The following is a 23,287-nucleotide window of genomic DNA, read 5'->3' on the forward strand; positions in this document are numbered from 1 at the left end:
TTGTGTTTGCTGATGGCTTCCTGTTGTACCACCGGCCGGCTACATCAACTAGTCTCCAAGCAGAGGTTATGCTCCGGCTGTTGAAACGTTTTTTTAGTCATTTTTATCGGGCTTTCTTTTTTGTCATGACGTCATGTTTCTTGAAGTCCGCCAGCAAAAGTTATGTTTTGACAATACAAGATACAACACAAAATAGAAAGCCCGATAAAAACGACTAAAAAACGAGCCCGAGCCTAACCTCTGCTTGAAGAGTAGCACAAGCGACCCAGTACAAAAAGAAGCCACCAACAAAGAGAGAATCTATAAGCCCAACAAAAGGCCCAGACAGCCCGCTATGGAGCCTTTGTCTACTTGTAGTATTCAACAGACAATGCAGCCGGCAAAAGTGACGTCATCTGGACGGAAAATCAAGGCGAATTTTTAGCATTTTTACCAAAAGCAATCATAAAAAAAAGGAAAGAAACGTAACGAATTAATTTTGACATTGCTAATTTCAATATTTCGTACGCTGGGTGGGGAGAACCCCGAACCGCCACGACTTGAGAAATTCTTGGTGCCATTTTCTTTGGCCGGAGCCGATGGACAGAACTGACGTTCGTTGTGTCTAGGAATGTACACTTGTGTTTGGGTACACACACACATATGTAAGAATACAATCTAGATTCTTATCACTTCTAACACAACATACTTGGCTTTTATTGAGTCCTGCACAGTGCTATTTGTCAAGTAGCCCCCAAACTTGGGAAAAGGTCACGATTTCCCCCCACCAACCTCTGCTTGGAGAGTACCCAAACTACCCTTGTCGGTATCATCCGTTCATCGTCCCCACACAAAGAAAATACTATAAAACCAACGCTAAATCGTTACTACAAGTTCTGTATTTCGATATCAATATTAAGCCTTACATAGAGAGTCGTCCAGACTCCTTACCTGACAGTTACCTGCGATAAGAACAGCTCAGGACGGGAACTGGCGTCTCAATAGAAGAAAGACAAGAGAAAGTCTCCGCCGTCTGTTTGGTACGAAGGAACGGGCGGAAATGCGCTGTCACTGACCCGGAAGTACATGGGGCAGGGTCAGTTATTGTACCTGATTATCCACATCAAGCTAAGGATGACGTCAGAATATTGTTATTGTTCAATTTTATTTGTATTGTCTGTGCTTTTGTCAGCAAGGAAAGCCCTTTATAACAGCTACAGGCTAGTTGGGCAGCCCTGGCTGTGCGTGCTGAACAGCCAAACCAAGAAATAAATAAAACCTATCGCAAAAAGACTTTGACATCTCACAGTAGAAGACTTTTTGAACGCTAAAACGGCAAAATCGAAACTAATACATTTTGTAATAATGACTAATGAAACATAGACATTGCCCGGCGGGGCAAAATCACTATCACGGCAAACTCCCTTTCACAGCAAGCTCCCTTCCTCGGCAAACTCCCTTTTCCGGCACAAGAGAACCCAGCCTACGTTGAAAATCGCGAACCAAGCCCCCCCCCCCCCCCCCCCTAAAAAAACAGCCCCGTTAGAAGACTGCCAAGGAGTCTAAATGAAACAGACAACTAAACAGGAAACCAAACAAAAGAACTGTCTTAGGACCAATACCATAAACTTAAAAAAACTACTTGTAATCGAAAGAGTATCATACAAGAGATCAAGATATTATGTTATGACACAATGCTAAAATGATTTATTCAAGGCTAAATAAACAAGCAGAAACAACGGAACTATGGAGATTCATGAAAGAACATCAAAACGTGCCTATTCTATATAACGTTATACCTAAAATAACAGAATGTCACAAATAACTCTGAAATGCTACAACTAAACCTGAGCTGGAACAAAATAAACCATAACAGAAAGCGGTGCCTATCATTTCTACGGCTATTAGTAATACCATAATAGAACAAACTTCAGAACTATATTGGTATATGTGATTTCAACAAATCTATAAGTTAAGCTAGCTACTGAACCAGAACTCAAGTAGTAGGTTAACCTTTTAAACATAGACAGTAACAATTCAGAATAATTATAACAAAGAACATAAGCAAAATAACACTGCAGTAATACTATCATACGAGGCACAAAAAAGATATCCGTAGACAACAAACCTCGTCAATATAGTACATCTACATGTATAATAATGGGACTAATAAAAGAGAAAACTATATAATTAGAAAACAAAGCAAACGTACTAAATATCACAAACTTCGAACGATCATCAATGAACTGGGTTTAGTACATATAAAGCATTTACCAATACCACCTATGATTTACCTTTGGAAATTGAAAACCGACAATATACCAAGGGCAATGAAAAAATTAAGCATTTGCTATGTACGTATGATCTAAGCGTCTGATTTTATGACATTCTTACGTACTTGTCACAAATGTGTTTGCATATATCCATTCAGTGCATCCAACTTACTGAACTGCCTACTGCACTTCTCACAATTGTACGGTTTCTCCTGTGTGAGTTAGCATATGAGTCTTTAGATGACCGAGCCTACTGAACTGCCCGTTACACTCCTCACACTTGTAGGGTTTCTCCCCGGAGTCCGGATGTGTTTCTTCAGAAAACACTGCTCACTGAACTTGCTGTTGCACTCCTTACGACTGTAGGGTTTTCCCCTGTGTAAGTCCACATGTGAGTCTTCAGACTACTCACTTCACTAAACTGGTAGATGCTCTCCTCACATCTGTAGGGTTTCTCAGTGGTGAGTCCGCATATGTTTCTTCAGATTACCCAGCTCACTGAACTGACTGCTGCACTTCTCACACCTGTAGTGTTTCTCCCCTGTGTGAGTCCGCATATGTTTCTTCAAACTACCCAGCTCACTGAACTGTCTGCTGCACTCCTCACATCTATGAGGTTTCTCCCCTGTGTGAGTCCGCATGTGAATCTTCAGATTACCCAGCTCACTGAACTGTCTGCTGCACTCCTCACACTTGTAGGGTTTCTCCCCAGAGTCCGCATGTGTTTCTTCAGAAAACACTGCTCACTGAACTTGCTGTTGCACTCCTCACGACTGTAGGGTTTTCCCCTGTGTAAGTCCGCATGTGAGTCTTCAGACTACTCAGTTCACTATACTGGTAGATGCTCTCCTCACATCTGTAGGGTTTCTCTTGTGTGAGTCCGCACGTGTCTCTTCAAACTACCTAGCTCACTGAACTGTCTACTGCACTCCTCACACTTGTAGGGTTTCTCCCCTGTGTGAGTCCGCATATGGGTCTTCAGATTACCCAGCCAGCTGAACTGCTTGCTGCACTCCTCACACGTGTAGGGTTTCTCACCGGTGTGGGACCGCATGTGACTCTTCAGAGCATATATGTGACTGAACTGCCTGCTGCACTTCTCACACTTGTATGGTTTCTCCCCTGTGTGAGTCCGCATGTGTGTCTTTAGATGACCGAGCCGACTGAATTGTCTGCTGCACTCTTCACACGTGTAGGGTTTCTCACCTGTATGAGTCCGCATATGGTACTTCAGCTTACCCAGCTCACTGAATTGCCTGCTGCATTCCTCACACATGTAGGGTTTCTCCCCTGTGTGAGTGCGCATGTGTATCTTCAAACTACACAGCTCACTGAACTGACTGCTGCACTCCTCACACCTATATGGTTTCTCCCCTGTGTGAGTCCGCATATGTTTCTTCAAACTACCCAGCTCACTGAACTGCCTGCTACATTCCTCACACGTGTAGGGTTTCTCCCCTGTGTGAGTGCGCATGTGCTTCTTCAGATTACTCAGCACGCTAAACTGGCTGCTGCACTCCTCACACTTGTAGGGTTTCTCCCCGGTGTGAGTCCGCATGTGGCTCTTCAGATCACCAAGTTGACTAAACTGCTTGCTGCACTCCTCACACCTGTAGGGTTTCTCCCCTGTGTGAGTCCGCATATGAATTTTTAGATTATTTGATGTACTGAACTGCTTGCTGCACTCCTCACACCTGTAAGGTTTCTCCCCTGTGTGGAACCGCATGTGTTTCTTTAGATTACCCAGCTGACTGAACTGCTTGCTGCACTCCTCACACCTGTAGGGTTTCTCCCCAGTGTGAGTACGCATGTGTTTCTTCAGATAACCCAGCTCTCTGAACTGCTTGCTGCACACCTCACACCTGTAGGGTTTCTCCCCTGTGTGAGTCCGCATATGAATCTTCAGAATACTAGGTCTACTGAACTGGCTGCTACACTCCTCACACTTGTAGGGTTTCTCCCCTGTGTGAGTCCGCCTGTGTTTCTGCAAACTACCCAGCTGACTGAGCTGACTGCTGCACTCCTCACACTTGTAGGGTTTCTCCCCTGTGTGAGACCGCATGTGAATCTTCAGACTATCAGGTCTACTGAACTGCCTGCTGCAATCCTCACACCTGTAGGGTTTCTCCCCTGTGTGAGTTTGCTTGTGTGTCTTGAGATGGTCAAGCCGACTGAATTGCTTGCCGCACTGCTCACACCTGTATGGTTTCTCCCCTGTGTGAGTACGCATGTGTGTCTTAAGATCGCCTAGCTGACTGAACTGCCTGCTGCACTCCTCACACCTGTAGGGTTTCTCCCCCGTGTGAGTCCGCATGTGTTTCTTCAGATCACTCAGGTGACTGAACTGCTTGCTGCACTCCTCACACCTGTAGGGTTTCTCCCCTGTGTGAATCCGCATATGTTTCTTCAGACTATCAGGTCTACTGAACTGCTTGCTGCACTCCTCACACTTGTAGGGTTTCTCCCCTGTGTGGGTCCGCATGTGACTCTTCAGCTTACTTGCCGTACTGAACTGCTTGCTGCAATCCTCACACCTGTGAAGAGTGTTGACAAACCCTCCAACCGAGCCTCTGCTTACGTCACTACGGCAGCTCTTTGTTGTCGCCATCTGGTCGCTTCTTTAATGAAAAACTAACGAAAATGGATAACATACTTAAAGTTTGGTCAGGAAGAAACTTAACTCTAATTGGGAGAATACTAATATATAAATGTCTTGCTGTTTCAAAATTAATTTACAACTGCTCTGTTCTTACAACACCACCAAATTTCGAACGAAAAGTTAATGCTATAGGATTGAATTTTGTATGGAACCACAAGCCGCATAAGGTTAAATTTTCAACTTTGATTGCAGAGAAAGATAAAGGAGGGTTAAAAATGGTGGATTTTGCTAGCATGGTTAAGGCATTAAGAGCCAGCTGGGTAGGGAGAATTTGTACGACACAAGCGTTAGAGTCTCACTTCCTCCAGTATGGAGGAGCTTTCCTTTTTAAATGCAACTTTTCAATTAAAACTCTGAAACTTGGAAATATGCCTACCTTTTACATAAAGATACTCGAAGCCTGGGAAGAATTGAACTCACATCGCCCTCAAACTTCAATGGAAATTAAACAAGAGTTTTTATGGAATAATCAATACATTTTACAAGAAAGAAAATCTGTTTTTTGGAAGGAAATGTATATATGTGGCATACGGACGATACAAAACATTATAGATGACGGGGGAAATATTCTAACTCCAAAAGCTATTACGAGGGAATTCGGATTCGAATTCAATGCGTCCGACATCCTAAGGTATTATGGTCTTTGCTCCTCAATTCCCCCCGGGTGGAAAAAGGTGTTAACAGACCCCATTAATAGTAAACCTGATGTTAGATCGACTCTCAGCTACAAATGCAAACAATTATATCAGCTCTTCGTAAATAAAATAGTGCAACCACCTTCCAAGCAAGATGAAATTACTCGATGTTTACAGGATGAAGAGGACATAAAAAAAGTCTATATGTTACCCTATATATGCTCACAAGAAACCAAAATGCAGTACTTTCAGTACAGAATTATACACAGTTTCTTGACCACCAATGCATACTTAAAAAAGATAAGAATTAAAGACTCTGACCAATGCCCATATTGCGAAGAAAAGCAGACAATTGTTCATCTATTCGCGGAATGCCACACCGTCAAAACATTCTGGAAAGATTTCACTGACTGGTGGAAAAAAGAAAACCAGCATCCCGTAGGTCTCACCAACATTGAAATTATTTATGGTCACTTGTCCCACATTGAAAACAATAAAACTTTGAACAGGTGTATCCTACAGGCCAAATATTACCTTTTCTGCACCGCCATTAGCAAGGCCTACCCCACGTTCCTTGCCGTAAAACATAGACTACTAGAGTATGCCTAAGGTTGTGTTAATGGTTTCAAAGTGATGTAAGTGTCTAGGAATTTGAGAGCCAATTGTAAAGTTTCATAATTGTGTATCTGTTGTAGTCGAAGATGAAGTCATGTAGCTGTAACGGTTACATGTAATTGTAAATGTAACAACGTCCAGGATTTCGAGAACCAATTGTTAAGTTTTATAGTTATATATCTGCCGTAGTCGGAGATGTAGTTACCAAGCTATACATGTAAATGTCACAATGTGTGTAATTGTTATGATTTTCCAATAAAGGTTTAAAAAAAAAAAAAAAAAAAAAAAAATCTGGTCGCTTCTATAACTAGTGAAGACGAAAGTGGAAAGAATTAAAATTTTTCAATGGTATTTATCATTTATATAGGAGAATGTTATAATGGACATGATAGCATCTGCTTGGAGTCATCCTAGCTAATGAAACATGTGACTGAATAATTCAACTGTCACCGTGTTTGCAGCCCACACACCTTTTGCACTACAAAACATACACACACACAGATGAGATGTGCGTGTACACACGCACGTGTACACACACACACACACACACTCCCTTACTCATTCACACACACACTTACACATACATGAACGCACATACACATATACGTCCAGCACATGCACGTAGACACACAGATGCGCATGTGCACAAATGCCCATGTACACACACACACACACAGACGCTTTTTATTGTAGGCAGAAATATGGTGCCATTGGTAGGGGTAAAACAACCCATGTTGGGGGTAAAGCATTACATAGTTATGATTTAAACGTGTTACCAAGTTTTGCCGGTGCACATGAAGAAAAAAAATAAAAAATGGAAAGCCTGACACATACACATAAAACGTGCAAAAAGGCTGGAGCCAAACCTCTGCTTGGAAAGGAAAGAGAGGACATTCATGTCTAGTCGTGTACGTGTCGTACAAAATCTGCTGCCATGTTACCGAAAATGCTCTCTTAGATCATTGTCGAAGCTTGGTTCCGCTAGTCACGGCCTACTTGATAATTCTAAAATCTTGCAACAGTCTGCAACCAATGTGACCGCACAATAGTATGGTACACATTATCTCCAAGAAGATCCTACGGTGCCATAAGATAGTATTAAGCACAGACAAAGGAGTGTAGCCAGCCTAGCGGTACTCATTTGGTGCCCAATGAAAACCCCTGGCCGGCTACACTCCTTTGCCAGCTTTTGATACTAACTTATGGCACCATAGCATCTGCTTGGAAATCACCATACATCCACAAAATCATTCCCTGCAAACTTGAAGGACAGTGTCAATTTTCGATCTTTGAACGTCACATTTTCACGTCTAAATTAGACGAACAGAAATTATTTTCTACACTGTGTATTGGACCCAACCGCCCCACATGCCCCACAACACCCCCCACCAGACCACGCTGTCAACAGGCACTGATGAACACCACATGTGAGAAACTTGTGGGGGAGAAATTCTTGGGCTGGGGCTGATGGAGGGGTTTCTGGCATACGGAACTCACCTACGCTGCGTCTTGAACTGTCCCAAATTCTTTTTTTGTTCACAGACATAATTGCAATTCTGATTTTATCATTTTATGTCTTTTCTCACACAGAATACATGTCTTTTATTGAGTCCTGTGCACTTTTATTAATCAATTTTAAACATATTCAGTGGCCCCCAAACTACCCGTCTTGTTTTCACCCCTCCGTCGTCCCGCACAAACCAAACACTAAACCCATCGTGATATCGTTACTTGTAGTTCTGTTCTTCGACATCGTTACACATCCTTACCCAGAGAGTCGTCAACACTCCTTACCTGACAGTTATCTGCGATTAGAACAGCTCAGAACGGGAACTGGTGTTTCAAAAGGAAGACGAGATCGAGAAAGTCTCCGACGCGGCGACTTTTCGGCACGCTCACCAGCAAACGGAAATACGCTGGAGATGACCCGGAAGTGAACGACCGGGGTCACTTTCTTGTACCTGATTACCCACAAGGAGTTCATGCTAATGCCTAGGTTACACATAGCCGAATTTGGCTCCCGACTCTCTCCCGACTATGGTTTAGGAGTGATTCGGGAGCTAGTCGGCTGTAGTCGGCTGGCGTCCGGCTGAGTCGGATGGCGTTCGGCTGGCGTTCGGCTGAGTCGGCTGGTGTTCGGCTGCTCCATCCGAATGTTTTGAAATGTTCAAAACATTCGGCTCTGAACGGCAACTCTGGAATGGGTCGGTTGGTGGTCGGCTGGTGGTCGGCACGGTCGGCTAGTGTTCGGTTGGTGTTCGGGAGTAAGTCAGCAGTCAAATTAAATCTTAACCACGCCATAAACATTGCTGATTTACTACCAGATTGTTTCCAACTTACCAATGATTCACCCCAAGACCCTAGACAAATCTCTGCTAACTCATTCCCAAGCAAAAAGACTATTGCCAGCACGTAGACGAATCACTCCCGAACTTCACACGACCGACATCCAGCCAAAAACAAAAAGACCCATAAATGCCGCACTGAAGCTATATGTGATCTAAATTTGATCTCTTGGTGATGTTTACAAAAAGAACAAAGGACATTCTTGATTAAAAACGAAAATGAGCACTCTTTTGAAAATCGCTGATTATGTCTATTTCAAGTCGAAAAAGGGTCGGCAATCGGTTGGCGATCAGTCAGGAGTGATTCGGCAGTCTGCGGCTAGAGGTCGGGATGGTTGGTGATAGGTAAAGGCCCCCTCTCACTTGACGTGCGGCACGCTTGCGGCATTGCTGCGTTCGTTCACTGCGGTACTGTTTTGTTATTTTCTCCTATTTGTTATAATTCAGATATTGCGCAATACGTAAAAGTGTGACATAGAAGACCACAAAATACACAACAAGTAAGAAAATTCGTTCTTTATCTCTGAAATTCGTTGAGCATCTTCCGAACGCAGCAATGCCGCAAGCGTGCCGCACGTCAAGTGAGAGGGGGCCTTTAGTTAGCATTTGGGACACAGTCGGGAGTAAGTCATTTACTGGTCGGGAGGTGTTCGGGACATGTTCGGCGCTAAAAAATAGGCGTGGCCTAAACTGGTCAGACTACTCCCGAACTACTGCCGACTTGGGTCGGCTAAGAGTCGGCTAGTGTTCGGGAGCCAAAGTCGGCTATGTGTAACCTAGGCATAATCCTCCACTGTTGACAAGATGACATCATGTCATGTACTCCACGAGTTTCCCTCTGTCATAACAGGGTAGAAATGTTTGACGCATTGAAACCATATTCAGACATGCATATAGTAATGGGAAACACCTATGCTAAACACATTGTCCCTCACAGTCTTGTCTAGAACTGTTAGAAAGACTTTTATTAAGTCTGTAACGAAGACTTTAATGAAGCCTGTTACAAAGACCTTTATGAAGCCTGTTACAAAGACTTTTATGAAGCCTGTTACAAAGACTTTTATAAAGCCTGTTACAAAGACTTTTATGAAGCCTGTCACAAAGACTTTTATGAAGCCTGTTACAAAGACTTTTATGAAGCCTGTTACAAAGACTTTTATAAAGCCTGTTACAAAGACTTTTATGAAGCCTGTCACAAAGACTTTTATGAAGCATGTTACAAAGACTTTTATCAAGCCTGTTACAAAGACTGTTATTAAGCCTGTTACAAAGATTTTTTAAAGCCTGTTACAAAGACTTTTATTTAGCCTGTTATAAAGACTTTTATGAAGCCTGTTACAAAGACTTTTATTAAGCCTGTTACAAAGACTTTTATTTAGCCTGTTACAAAGACTTTTATGAAGCCTGTTACAAAGACTTTTATGAAGCCTGTTACAAAGATTTTAATCAAGCCTGTTACAAATACTTTTATGAAGCCTGTTAGGAAGACTTTTATCAAGTCTGTTACAAAGACTTTTATGAAGCCTGTTACAAAGACGTTTCTAACGCCTGTTACAAAGGCTTTTATTACGCCTGTTACAAAGACTTTTATGAAGCCTGTTACAAAGACTTTTATGAAGCCTGTCACAAAGACCTTTAGTAAGCATGTTACAAAGACTTTTAGAAAGCCTGTTACAAAGACTTTTAGAAAGCCTGTTACAAAGACTTTTATGAAGCCTGTTACAAAGACTTTTATGGAGCTTGTTACAAAGACTTTTATGAAGCCCGTTACAAAGACTTTTATTAAGTCTGTTACAGAGACTTTTATTAAGCCTGTTACAAAGACGTTTCTAACGCCTGTTACAAAGGCTTTTATTACGCCTGTTACAAAGACTTTTATGAAGCCTGTTACAAAGACTTTTATGAAGCCTGTTACAAAGACCTTTAGTAAGCATGTTACAAAGACTTTTAGAAAGCCTGTTGCAAAAACTTTTATAAAGCCTGTTACAAAGACCTTCAGTAAGCCTGTTACAAAGACTTTTATAAAGCCTGTTACAAAGACTTTTATGAAGCCTGTTACAATGACTTTTATGAAGCCTGTTACAAAGAATTTTCTGAAGTCTGTTACAGAGACTTTTATCAAGCCTGTTACAAATACTTTTATGAAGCCTGTTACAACGACTTTTATGAAGCCTGTTACAACGACTTTTATGCAGCCTGTTATAAAGAGATTTCATTAAGGCGGCTTCTCCAATGGCACAAATGAGCACAATTTTGTAATGAAGTAAGAAAATCTCTGCAACTTTTGAAATAGTCTTATATCAAAGAAACTTCCAACAAAATGGAGCCAACCTACTGTGAAAACAGAAAAGTGCCAAGTTATCTTCATTGACTTATTAGCTTCCATTTTCTTGTGTAATTATACAGAAATGTACCCAGGAACAGGCGATGAATTCGATACGGCCCAACCCGGAGCCTTCCTTTCTCCAGAATGTTTGTACATACATTAAAGAACTCCTGTCTACGAGGCTTCTCTCTCAATGAAAACAGAGACGTGACTGCCATTGTACAGTACTGATCTCCAAGCAGATCTCTCGGTGGCAAGGCAGTATCCAAATGACCTTTGAATCAGTATCCAACTGAACTGAACCTGTTGGATGCTGGTTGAGCAATTAGATACTGCCTTGCCACCGGTGGATCTGCCTGGAGATTACTACAGCATTGCTTCATTCTTACGGTGCCTATTCACTAGGTCTTTGTTAGTTTCTAACGTAGCAAGATTTAAGATGGCAAGGTGCATTTTAGGCCCATTGCTGTAATTCCAGCTTTGACGTTTTACTTGTAAGATTTTCGGAGAGCCGCTGTACTGTGGTGGTAAGTTTTCGGCCTGTCACTTATGGACGTCCTGGAAAAAGAGCAGAATTAGCATGTATGAGATGTGGAATGATGTTTTATATCTATAATTGGTTTGTGGTATAGCTGCAGAGGTGGTGTGACCAACTTAGTGCGGTAGATAATGTAGCTGTGGAATGTTAAAGGCAACCTAAGCAATATCACATTGTTAAACGTGGAAATATTCTGAATAAGGCAGTCTTTATAATGTTGACATCTAATGCACTATTTAAGCACATTTACATAACTACTTAATAAATTGAGCCGTTAAAAACAGCGCGGGAATGAGTTGCATAAGGATTCCAGATCAAGTCCTTATTTTTTTTTGGGGGGGGGGGGTACAATAATAAGGAATATCCTCGTGCAACTTGTCTCTGGACTGTTTTCAACAAGTCAAAGTATCAAATTATGATGTAAATGTGAGAATACAGGGCAGTAGATGTCAATATCATGCAGATTGCCTTATTCAGAATATTTCCACTTTGACGCTGTAGTATTGCTTAGGTTGCCTGTGAACTATGAGTGTGGCATGAGCTGATGTTGAATTCATCATTCAATTCTATGTTAATACTCATGATTGGTAGAGTATGTGGAGAAGGACAACCCGGCCTATAAAAGCAAGGCCATGTTGTACTATGCTCATTCGAGCCCATAATACTGAGGAAGCCACACGGCGAAACATGTTTGTTGTGTGTCGGTTCGACTAAAGTTCCTAAACGGCTCCAGTGTTTTTTCTGATGCTGTGGCGTAAGTGTGAACGGTTGGCTTGAGGTTGTCCTTCTCCACATACTTCAGTAATCATGATTGATTTGTTATGATTTTGTACTGCAAAGACGCCCTAGGAAATCAGTTACCAATGTAATTGTAGGGACAATCCCAAAGAGATATTCATAGATATATAAACTAGATAAAAGAATTTCAGAAAACGGTACGGTCAAAATCAGTACCTGGAACAGCCTGGCATATGAAGCGATGGAGCCCAGAACACGTAGCATCGTTCCACTTGGCCCCCAAATTTGGGCGTATGTACATAACACAATCCTCCTTGCCCCAGGCGTTGTTTGGTTCTCCCGGACCCCAGGAGTTGTACGTTCCAAGTGGAGAACCATCCACCCACTCAAAGCTGTCCTCTTCGATCTGATCGTGCAGGCCGAACCAGAAGGGTACCCTGTCGCTCACGGACATGTACAAGGGGACCAGGAAGGCGTTGGTCTCGGCGTCTCGGGGCATGGCGAGGGTGCCGCCGTCTTCACTACAGGTCGCGGCCGCTCCGCTGAAGGTCTTCCTTGTATTGAAGGCCTTGTAGCAGATTCCACGGAACTCTGTATAACCTTTAGAGCAGGATGCTGAAAAAACAAAGCATTGAGTGAACAACAGACGTAGGGATAGACGTCGGTAATTATTTTAGAATGTTAAAGAATTCCATCACTAACAAATCATCCCATTTACTCCATAAGAATCCTGCTATGCTACCGATCTTGTGCCCCTGGAAAAGGTACTCAACACGACTCAGGTGTATGTAAATGTGTATCTGACGTGAGCACCGTCTCCCCAAAACCATGTCTTAAACACCGTGGATATAGTAACTCCCTTCCCTACGGCCTTAAAGAAAAACTACCTTTTCATAGTCGGTTAGTCGTAGCAGACTATCTTAAACAATTACCATCATGAATGATTAGAGACATTATATGCATCAACACATTGTGTTTAAACATTATGCCGAGGAACTCTTCGGTATATTCTGACGTAGAACGTTTGGTGAGGTGATTGACTGTTGTTGTGAGCACAGACTCCATTTATTGATCCAATTCATCCTGCAGGTATAGGAATTATTGATAACAATGATAATATGCAATGGAATAATAAATTTTTTCTCCTTTTTTTCTGATGATGTTTGTAAATAGACCCTCACAAATATAGCAACTCAAATCGAACTTACTAATCTCGTGAAGACGCTGCTCCAAGGCGACTGTTTGGCTTCTCTCCTTGTCGAAGTCGCGCTTCAAGGCGTCAACGGTGGTGGACAGTTGGCGCATGTCGTCTTGGGCGCGCTTCAAGGCGTAAACAGTGGTGGACAGTTGGCGCATATCGTCTTGGGCGCGCTTCAAGGCGTCAACGGTGGTGGACAGTTGGCGCATGTCGTCTTGGTCGCGCTTCAAGGCGTCAACAGTGGTGGACAGTTGGCGCATGTCGTCTTGGTAGCGCTTCAAGGCGTCAACAGTGGAGGACAGTTGGCGCATGTCGTCTTGGTAGCGCTTCAAGGCGTCAACAGTGGTGGACAGCTGGCGCATGCCGTCTTGGTCGCGCTTCAAGGCGTCAACAGTGGTGGACAGTTGAGTTATTTCCTAAAGACGAACGTCGCAAAAATTAAGGAAATACAGCAGCATGTCTTAACTATATAGTTCCTTACAAAGAACAACAGAAACAGCGTAAAGATATTAAGAAAAAGGTTCGTGTCACAAGACTGTTTACCGCTTTATTGATGAACGTCAGAGGGGCGAGTCCCACAGCGATCAGGACGGCAATGCCGGCGGCCATACAGCTGCGGTGGGAGCGGATGAAGCTACAGACAGCATGTCGACTGCGTACTCCACCCGGATAGGTGCAGTCTGTTAGAGATTATAACTGAGTTTACATCTGCATACGGATTCAAGAAGCTATTGAAATTATAAACAAACTAGAGTTCGGCGACCTCATACCTCCATTAAATATGTAGAGCTTCTTGAATTCTATGTAAATGACTTGCATTTGTACATGATTTATGCATGGTGATGTTCATCATTGACTAAGAAACACATATCACAAGTATAAAATTCCCATCATTAATCATTGAGTGGTTTTGCAATGTTCGCATATATTATGCAAATCAGTTCCTCATCAGCATATGTGGTATCTGCTTATGTTCCATCTATCATAACTCATATGTGTTATATTCATTGAAGTCCAGTTATTGAAAACAATGGAATTATGCGATTCCGACATTATTTATTCAAATTAAGCCCTCATTTGCATAGCATGTATATTATTAAATACATCTCTGCCAAAGCTACACGCATGCTTTAAATGAAGTCAATCCGTCATTCCTTTCTGCAGTTATCCTCTTTGGAATGTCTTTACAAAAATACCCCTGCAGTTCCAAAAATAAATGTTAGGGAAATGAAATTTGTCCCACTTTTTTTATGACGCTAAAAGCTATCTACCACTAAAATGTCAAGACCATATCATGTCCGGAACAAGAGATACATTGAAAAAAACTGCTTTGATAGATTAGTCTCATTAATTATGTAAATATACTTCTATTTTGCATGATTAGTATTCTATTTTGTACAGAATTGTCTGAGGTACCCACATACCAAAAATCATGAAAATTCGTTTGTACCTTCTTGAGTTAACGACTTCATCAGAAGTTTTTGACAAAAATGCCCCTGCTATCCCAAAACTAGTTGCTAGGGACTCAAACTCATATCACTGAATCCTGAGCACAAGAGCTATCTAATACTAAAGATTCGTGACCTTGTTCATAGCACGAGATAGTAAACCGGAAGCTGCGCTGCGCTGCAGTACCAAGGAAAGCCGCTAGGGGGCCAATATCTATACATTTCCAGCTTTCATCACACCCCACCAACAAACGATTTATGAAACCAATCCATCCAGCCGTTCTTGAGTTATCTTGTTGACAGACAGACAGACAGATAGACAAACGCTACTGAAGATATAACCTCCATGACATTTTATGGAGGTAATGAAGAAATAATCAAGGCCTAGGACGTTAATGTTGCGTTTCCGACTACGTTCATGAAAAAAGTTTTTTATTAAAAGATTCCCTCTTAAGCTTTTTGCTAGACTAAGTCGAAGTGATGCAATTACAACAAAAGCAGTTTTTGAAATTTTCAATTCCGGCGACAAGTGATTTTTTGTTCAACTGAGGCATTATGTGTGTTTCTCATTATCTATACAAATAAGTCCTAATTTGTCTGAATGAAGCTGATCATCTTCAACAACTAAATAGCAGTAGACAATATTGTCTTGGGGAAGGCTTTATTGGCATTTATGCAAATGAATATGATTTGCTTAATTTTCGTCCAATCATATCTAGAATACGACAATCCGTCAACCTCTTCTTGAGTTGTTTTCCTTCAATGTCTGCAACTGAACGAGCTCCTACCGTTTAAAAATGACTCTAGGAGACTCAAACCTACACAACAAATTTCCAGCTCTCATCAACACCAACATAACAAATATCAATACAATTTATCCAGACCTTCTCGAGTTAGGCTATTCTTCCACACACATACTCACGTAAACGCTGCCGAAAATATAATTTTGGTTATGAATATGCAGATATACATTGTACAAGCACAACCTACATAACAAGTTAACCTTTTTGGTTATAAATATGCAGATATACATTGTATAAGCACAACCTACATAACAAGGTTACTCCTTGTTCCAAGGGCTATCTACCGGTCAAAAATCACGACCATACCATGTTCAGAGCTCAAGATACTAAAACCGGGAGTTGCACTGCAGTACTGAAACACGCCACTATGGGGCCAAAATCGTCTTATTTCCAGGTCTTATCAACATCCACCTACCAAATATCAATATAATTTATCCAGACCCTCTCGAGTTAGGCTATTCATCCACACACATACACAAACGCTACCAAAAATATAACCTTAAGATAATTGTACAGATATACATTGTTCAAGCACAATTATAGCTAAACAAACTGCACAAAAAAAGTACAAAATCAACTTAAGAAAGACGTGTAATGTTTACTACACATTCTAGCATCACCTAATCAAAGCGGTCTCTGCAGAAAAACAGACATATGTTTGTATTGGGCGTAAATTGGATTTGGCAGCAAAGAACAAACAACAAAGAAACACGTTTTGGGGGAGAAACTTTGTAGTTTTCTCGCTGTAATTCCTAACCGGTGCCAATGGACCGATCCTGTCGAACGCCATATCGAACAGATAGAACCCTCTATTCTATTTCGAACACCTCCGTCAAAAACTGCCCCATTGGACAGAAATGGCTATATTTGACGGAGGTGTTCGCCAAACAAAAAATTTGCAAAAATCCCTCAGGTAATGCTTCGGCCTACCGCCTGGATCTGGTAATGATTCGGCCTGGATCTGGTACTGCTTCGACGGTCGCGCTGCGCCATCTGATCATGACTTTGTGCAAAAGTTGTGACAAATAAAGTCGCGGAGACGACCGGGTATTCAAACGCTGATATCTGCTTGATACCTCCAATAATTGTACCCGTAGGTGACCACACACCATTTCTACATAAAACTTCTACCTAATGGTGCAAATGAATGTCCATATTGTACTGAAAAAGGCAAGTTGCAAGACTACAAGCCTACCTGCAGACGTGTACGTTGCGTCACGTTTGGCCGCCTCTGCTTCTGCGTACGTGTGCGAAGACGCTTCTTGTTCTTCTTGCGACTTGTCAGCCCCGTTGCCATGGCGGACACGCCCGCGCGAACCACCCTGATGGACAGGAGGGGGTTGAGCCGACGGCCCGGGGGCTTGGCCGTCATGAGGTCGCGAGAAAGGGGTCCGGACCGGCTCTGCTTGCTCGTACATTTTGACCGAACTTTGCAGACAACCGTCGCGCAGTGTATAGCTATAGAAATGAATCACACAGCAAGCAATACCTTAATAAGTCTGGGTGCCTTTCTGCAAGTCGATGACTAATCTTTCTTGGAAAGGAAATTAATTTTGGGCTGAAAGGGAGAAACATTAAAAGAAAACTTGTGTGTCAGAACTCAATTGTGTCTTTGAATCTCTGGAGACAAAGAAAAAGCTGCCGTTTGGAGTTCTTTCTTCTTCTTTCGCTTGAGACCTCATCATATTAACGATTCTGCAGCCTTTAACTTTCTTGGGGTCTACTGAGCAAGCCGGGAGGAGTTAAACTTTTGGATCTAACGGTTGAAAGTGATGTCGAGAGTGCCACCCCCGCCGGGAGATTATTCCACTGATCGTTCGTGGTAAAAAGGTGTTTTGTCTGTATATTGTTCTGCTGGTGGGGGTTTGGTATGCTGCAGAGTGTGTCAGAAGTGAACTTCTGGTTTGTACAGTAGATGTGGGCTTTGTCTTACAGCTGATGGCTAGCTCACCCGTGAAATTAATTTTGGGCTGAGAGGGAGAAACATTAAAAGAAAACTTGTGGGTCAGAACTCAATGTTGTCTTTGGATCTCTCTATACAAAGCAAAACCTGCCGTTTGGAGTTCTTTCTTCTTCATAAGTTTGAGGCTGCCGCCCTCATCATATTGAGGATTCTGCAGCCTTTAAATTTCATGGGGTCTACCGCGCAGGTCGGAGGAAGTTAAACTTTGGATTTAAAGGTTGAGAGAGATGTCGAGCCGAGAGTGCCACCTCCACCGGGAAATCATTCCACTCTCTGATCGTTCGTGGGAAAAATGGTGTTTTGTCTGTATAGTGTTCTGTTGGAGGGGATTTGGTAAGCTGCAGAGTGGGTCATACGTGAACTTCTGGTTTGTACAGTGGGTATGGGCTTTCCGTAAATAGTTTCATCAGGTTGTAAATTCCTTATATAGTCATAGACAGAGAGGACAACAGACGAACGCGGAATAAAGGAGGCTGTCTGGATCAGTAAATCTGGTTTCTTCAGTTTAGTGTCCTTGAAACTTTGAACTAAACTGAAGAAACCACATGGGACGAATGAGCTGCTATCATTTTTCCAAAGTCGACTTTGACTTTGACTTTATTCAGATCCACTTTTAGCTATTACAACATTGTGTTGCCAGCTATTCTTCCAGTGGTCTACATAAAATTCATAAATACACGCACAACATTACATATATACATAACATAATATGTACATTACAAACTATACAGCTGAGAGAAAAATACAAGTTCATTTAGTAACTGTGTTCCAGTGGCAAGCCATTCGGTATAGGAAGCGCTTCCTTCTGCATTGGTCTTAGGTTTTGACAGTTTGATGCAGTTTGTTGTTGTTGACCGTGTTTAGTAACAACTGATGGTTGACTGAAATGTGAGTTGGTTGTACAATGTTTTTGGTAGTCCTGTGTGCACTATCCTGCGGAATGTGGCAAAGCTTCTTTGTTGTATTCTTGGGGGTCACATTGGGTCAAATTCCCGCATTAATAATGACAAAAATGGCCTGCCGGTGGCTTTTATGAATGAAGCTTTTTTTCCCGTCCTTTGGATTACCTCGGGCTTCTGGAGTTGTTTTTTCGCCCGGCTAGGTAGGTAGGTGAATATGTGGGACGGCGTGGCCCAATCGTCAGCACGTTACACTCAGGTCCGTGAGAAGGTCCTGAGTTCAAACCCCGACGTGTCAGCGGTCTTGTGCCCTTGGGAAAGGCACTTTACACGACTTTCCTATATAGGCTACAAAAGTCTTCAGCAAATTGAAGTTGGTAGCCTCAAAAACGGGGGGGGAAAAAGGTGCGTTGGGAATCTAGGGAGTTCAAGAATCCGGCCCGACGGGCTAGAAAAAAGGCCCAGCGAACACAAGTTGGATCCTGTCTTCGGCGTGCCTCACGACTCCGTAGTGCTAAAGTATAGCTCGGAGGAGCAGTATTCCCTGGACAGCGGAGTTTGTGTTACATAGACTAATAAGACCCTAAACTATCGCGAAATCGTTACTTGAGGTTCTGTACTTCGATATCGTTACACTGAGAGTTACAACACTCATTACCTGACAGTTATCTGCGATTAGAATAGCTCAGAACGAGAAATGGCCTCACAAAAAAGACGAGCTAGAGAGAAAGTCTCCTCCGTCTTTTCCACACACTCCTCACCAACAATCGGAAATGCGCTGGACACAGCTGAGGTCAATTTCTTGTACCTGAGTATCCACAGGAAAGCTAAAGATGACCGTCTACTGCTTACCAGATGATGTCATGCAATGTACTCTTTACTGGCTTTCACTCTCACCGCACAGGATCAAGTTGCATCAACTTGTACCAGAGTTAGAAATATAAAGAGGATGCCATATATATTACATACAAACGCTAAAAGACTTTCAAAGCAAAATTGCTCGATGGCGTAGGAAAATTATGGTGTTTTGGATTACGATTTCTTTTAATTACTTCAATCTTAATCAACGCCACTACCAGGGAAACATAGAATCGTAAGAAAAGGTTGCCGAGGAAAGATGACACTGACCGAAATCTCTGCTAAGAGCTTAGTGTGCACTGAACACTATTTCGTGACGTACGACTCAATCTAGGATGGCAATTGTTTTTAACGAAATTGTTCAAATGGACAGAAAGAATTCACATGTCATTGCCCCTTTAGTATAATTAATAGCAATCCTGTACACATTCTATATAGTTTTCCTTTTGCGTGATGTACCGAGGTTATCTGCCAAAATCTGGGTTGCAAAGGAAAGTTTACAAGTCCGTCGTAAATAAATTAACTCCATTCAATGTTGTGACCAATCAAAAAAACAAACTTTATTTCGCATTCTTTGAGCTACTTAAACGGACACATACAAGAGATCTACTAATACCTTACCCATACAAACATCAAGATAAGTTTGTGACCTATGCCTACTATATCTACAGCTACAATAACAGAATGCTAATTATAAATGCTACAATGAACCTGAACTGTAATAGAATAAATAACAAACAAATGTAGAAGAGCTAAAGGGGCTATAAGTGAACACATCTCTACAGCTACTGTATTGACTCAATTTACAGTCTACTAATCTCTAAAACATTAACATAGAAAACTACTCACAACAAAGCAGCTATCATATGAAAAATACATAAAAGTGTTATAAATGGAAATTTGATAAGAACCGAGACGTACAAACATCCCTACCTGTATAAACACCATCAGTTTGTAACCCTACAACTACAATATCAGAATGCTACACTAGCCTACAGAGAGTGCTGAAATGCTACAATTGCATCCGTATTTATGTAACAGAAGGGACCTAAATGAACATAACCCAGTGCCCATCATCTCTACAGCTACCGTAAAGGACTTCAGGAGAAAACAAGCATCGTCATCATACTGTGACATTTTAACTAATAACATAGAAAGCTAGAAAACTAACCAAACAAAGTTTGCATTAAAACTTATACCATATACTTAGAAACTAATCGAACGAGCCTCAACGGGCTGAGTGTACTATACAATTTAACAGTAAATATCAGCTATGCATTACAGTCTGAAATCAACACAACCGTTGCATGAAACACTGTAGCAAGGAAAAGGAACTTAACAAATCGTTTGTGGCGTACGTATGATGCTAGTGTCTTTTTTCACGTCAGTCCTTCTAAGACATTTGTCACAGGTGTGTTTTCATGTGTTTCTTCAGACTATCAAGCCGACTGAACTGCCTGCTGCACTCCTCACACATGTAGGGTTTCTCACCTGTGTGAGTCTGAATGTGTTTCTTTAGATGATCCAGCCGACTGAACTGCCTGCTGCACTCCTCACACATGTAGGGTTTCTCACCTGTGTGAGTTTGCATGTGTTTCTTTAGTTGATCCAGCCGACTGAACTGCCTTCTGCACTCCTCACACGTGTAGGGTTTCTCTCCTGTGTGAGTTAGCATATGTGTGCTTAGATGACTGAGCCGACTGAACTGTCTGCTGCACTCCTCACACCTGTAGGGTTTCTCCCCTGTGTGAGTCTGCATATGACTCTTCAGATTACCCAGCCGACAAAACTGCCTGCTACACTCCTCACATTTGTATGATTTTTCACCTGTATGCGTCCGCATGTGTCTCTCTAAATCACCTAGCTGACTGAACCGCCTCCTGCACTCTTCACACCTGTAGGGTTTCTCCCCAGTGTGAGTTCGCATGTGAGTCTTCAGATTACCTGATGTACTGAACTGCTTGCTGCACTCCTCACACTTGTAGGGTTTCTCCCCTGTGTGAGTCCGCATATGTCTCTTCAGACTTCCGGGTGTATTGAACTTCTTGCGGCAGTCCTCACACCTGTAAGGTTTCTCCCCTGTGTGAGTACGCATGTGAGTCTTCAGATCACTCAGCTGACTGAACTGCCTACTGCATTCTTCACACCTGTAGGGTTTCTCCCCTGTGTGAGTCCGCATGTGTTTCTTCAAACTATCCAGCTCACTGAACTGCTTGCTGCACTCCTCACACTTGTAGGGTTTCTCCCCTGTGTGACTCCGCATGTGTTTTTTCAGATTACCCAGCACGCTAAACTGCCTGCTGCACTCCTCACACTTGTAGGGTTGCTCCCCTGTGTGAGTCCGCATGTGCCTGTTCAAACTACCCAGCTGACTGAACTGTCTGCTGCACTCCTCACACCTGTAGGGTTTCTCCCCTGTGTGAGTCCGTATGTGTTTCTTCAGATTACCCAGCACGCTAAACTGCCTGCTGCACTCCTCACACTTGTAGGGTTTCTCCCCAGTGTGAGTCCGCATGTGTTTCTTCAGCTCGCTTGGTGTACTGAACTGCTTGACGCACTTCTCACACCTATGAAGAGTGTTGACAAACCCTCCAACCGAACCTCTGCTTGCATTATCACGTTGGCTCTTTGTTGTTGCCATCTGGTCACTTCTATAACTGATGAAGACAAAGTTGAAAGAATTAAAATTCATCAATGGTATTCTATTTACAAGTTTGCATCATACTGATAGAAAAATGTTAGGACACGACAGTGTCTGCTTGGAGACCTCCTGGCTACTGAAACACGTGACTGAACAATTAAATGTTGCAGTGTTTGCAGCCCACGCACATTTTGCACCACAAAACAATTCCTTAATTTGGCTAAATTTTGCAAGAATATGGGCCAGTCAGCTGGTGACTGGTAGATTTATGATCAGTCCTGGTGTACACACAAGCACTCATAAAAATCCACACACACACACAAACAGGCAGTGTGTCACTCACACAAACACACACACACACACGTGACTTACACTCACACATACACAGATGGGCATGTACACACACACTCACACCATGCACACACACACACAGTAGTGTGTCACTCACACACATGACACGTACACTCACACACGTATACACACGAGACGCACACACACACACACACACACACACACACACACACACACAGTAGTGTCACTCACACACACGAGACGTACACTCACACACCACACACACACGAGACGTTCACACACACACACAAGACGTAAATACACACATACACAGATGTTCATGTGTACACAAGCGCATACACACACACACACTAACTTACACAAATGCTCTTATACACATGTACAGATACACACATACACTCAGTTGGATTCTCCTTCCGATTTTTCACTCAGTCACACATACACACACACACACACACACACACACATTACACACACACACACACACATACACACACACACACATACATACATACACACACACATACAACACACACATTTACACCTGCCTACAGTATTAGTTTGCATCACTTTCATAATATTTTCATTGTAGCCATATTAGAGGAATCATTTGGTGATATGGGTAGGGGTAATACAACCAGGGCTCGAAATTCATTTTGGGGATTAGGTGCTCTGGTGCACCCAGCTTAAAAAAGTGCACCACTTAAATTTAAGTAATAACCTAATAATAAAACTTAAATGTCAAGAATATGTTGTATACTAGTACTTTGATATCTTTACATACATAAACCTAAGAAAATATTTGGGTGCGCACAGCTCCAATTTTGGATGCACCCAGTATTTCGAGCCCTGTACAACCCAAGACAAAAGTAGGAAAATTCAAAATCTGTCAATGGTATTTTATTTACGCTTTTTACGTATTGAAGTTTGAATCATACAAAATGTTAGGACACCACAGCATCTGCTTGGAGTCATCCTGGCTAATAAATCATGTGACTGAAGTTCCAATGTTGCCGTGTTTGTAGCCCACACACGTACCACAACATCCTGCCAATTT

The 23,287-nt window shown here is 42.3% G+C and overlaps 3 protein-coding genes across 3 annotated transcripts in view; all 3 read right to left on the minus strand.

Moving 5' to 3' along the window:
* Nucleotides 1–23,287, minus strand: part of LOC118409578 (zinc finger protein 436-like) — a 39,147-nt gene that overhangs the window by 8,029 nt on the left and 7,831 nt on the right. The window lies entirely within an intron of this gene.
* On the minus strand, nt 2,934–4,873 carry LOC118409577 (zinc finger protein 271-like). The gene has a single exon (XM_035810694.1). It carries the CDS (start codon nt 4,858–4,860, stop codon nt 3,103–3,105), a length of 1,758 nt encoding a protein of 585 aa, XP_035666587.1. The 5' UTR covers nt 4,861–4,873; the 3' UTR covers nt 2,934–3,102.
* The window catches only part of LOC118409175 (zinc finger protein 845-like), an 8,998-nt gene continuing 5,535 nt past the window's right edge, over nt 19,825–23,287 (minus strand). The window contains exon 2 of the mRNA XM_035810044.1: nt 19,825–21,934. Within this exon, the coding sequence (XP_035665937.1) occupies nt 20,683–21,934 (1,252 nt within the window). The 3' untranslated portion in view covers nt 19,825–20,682. The remainder of the gene's footprint in view (nt 21,935–23,287) is intronic.

This window comes from Branchiostoma floridae, chromosome 2 (genome assembly GCF_000003815.2).
Source record: "Branchiostoma floridae strain S238N-H82 chromosome 2, Bfl_VNyyK, whole genome shotgun sequence".
In the NCBI taxonomy this organism is placed as follows: Eukaryota; Metazoa; Chordata; class Leptocardii; order Amphioxiformes; family Branchiostomatidae; genus Branchiostoma; species Branchiostoma floridae.

Excerpts from the sequence above, each read along its gene's own strand:
- LOC118409577 (XM_035810694.1), bottom strand. The coding sequence starts at position 4,860 with ATGGCGACAACAAAGAGCTGCCGTAGTGACGTAAGCAGAGGCTCGGTT.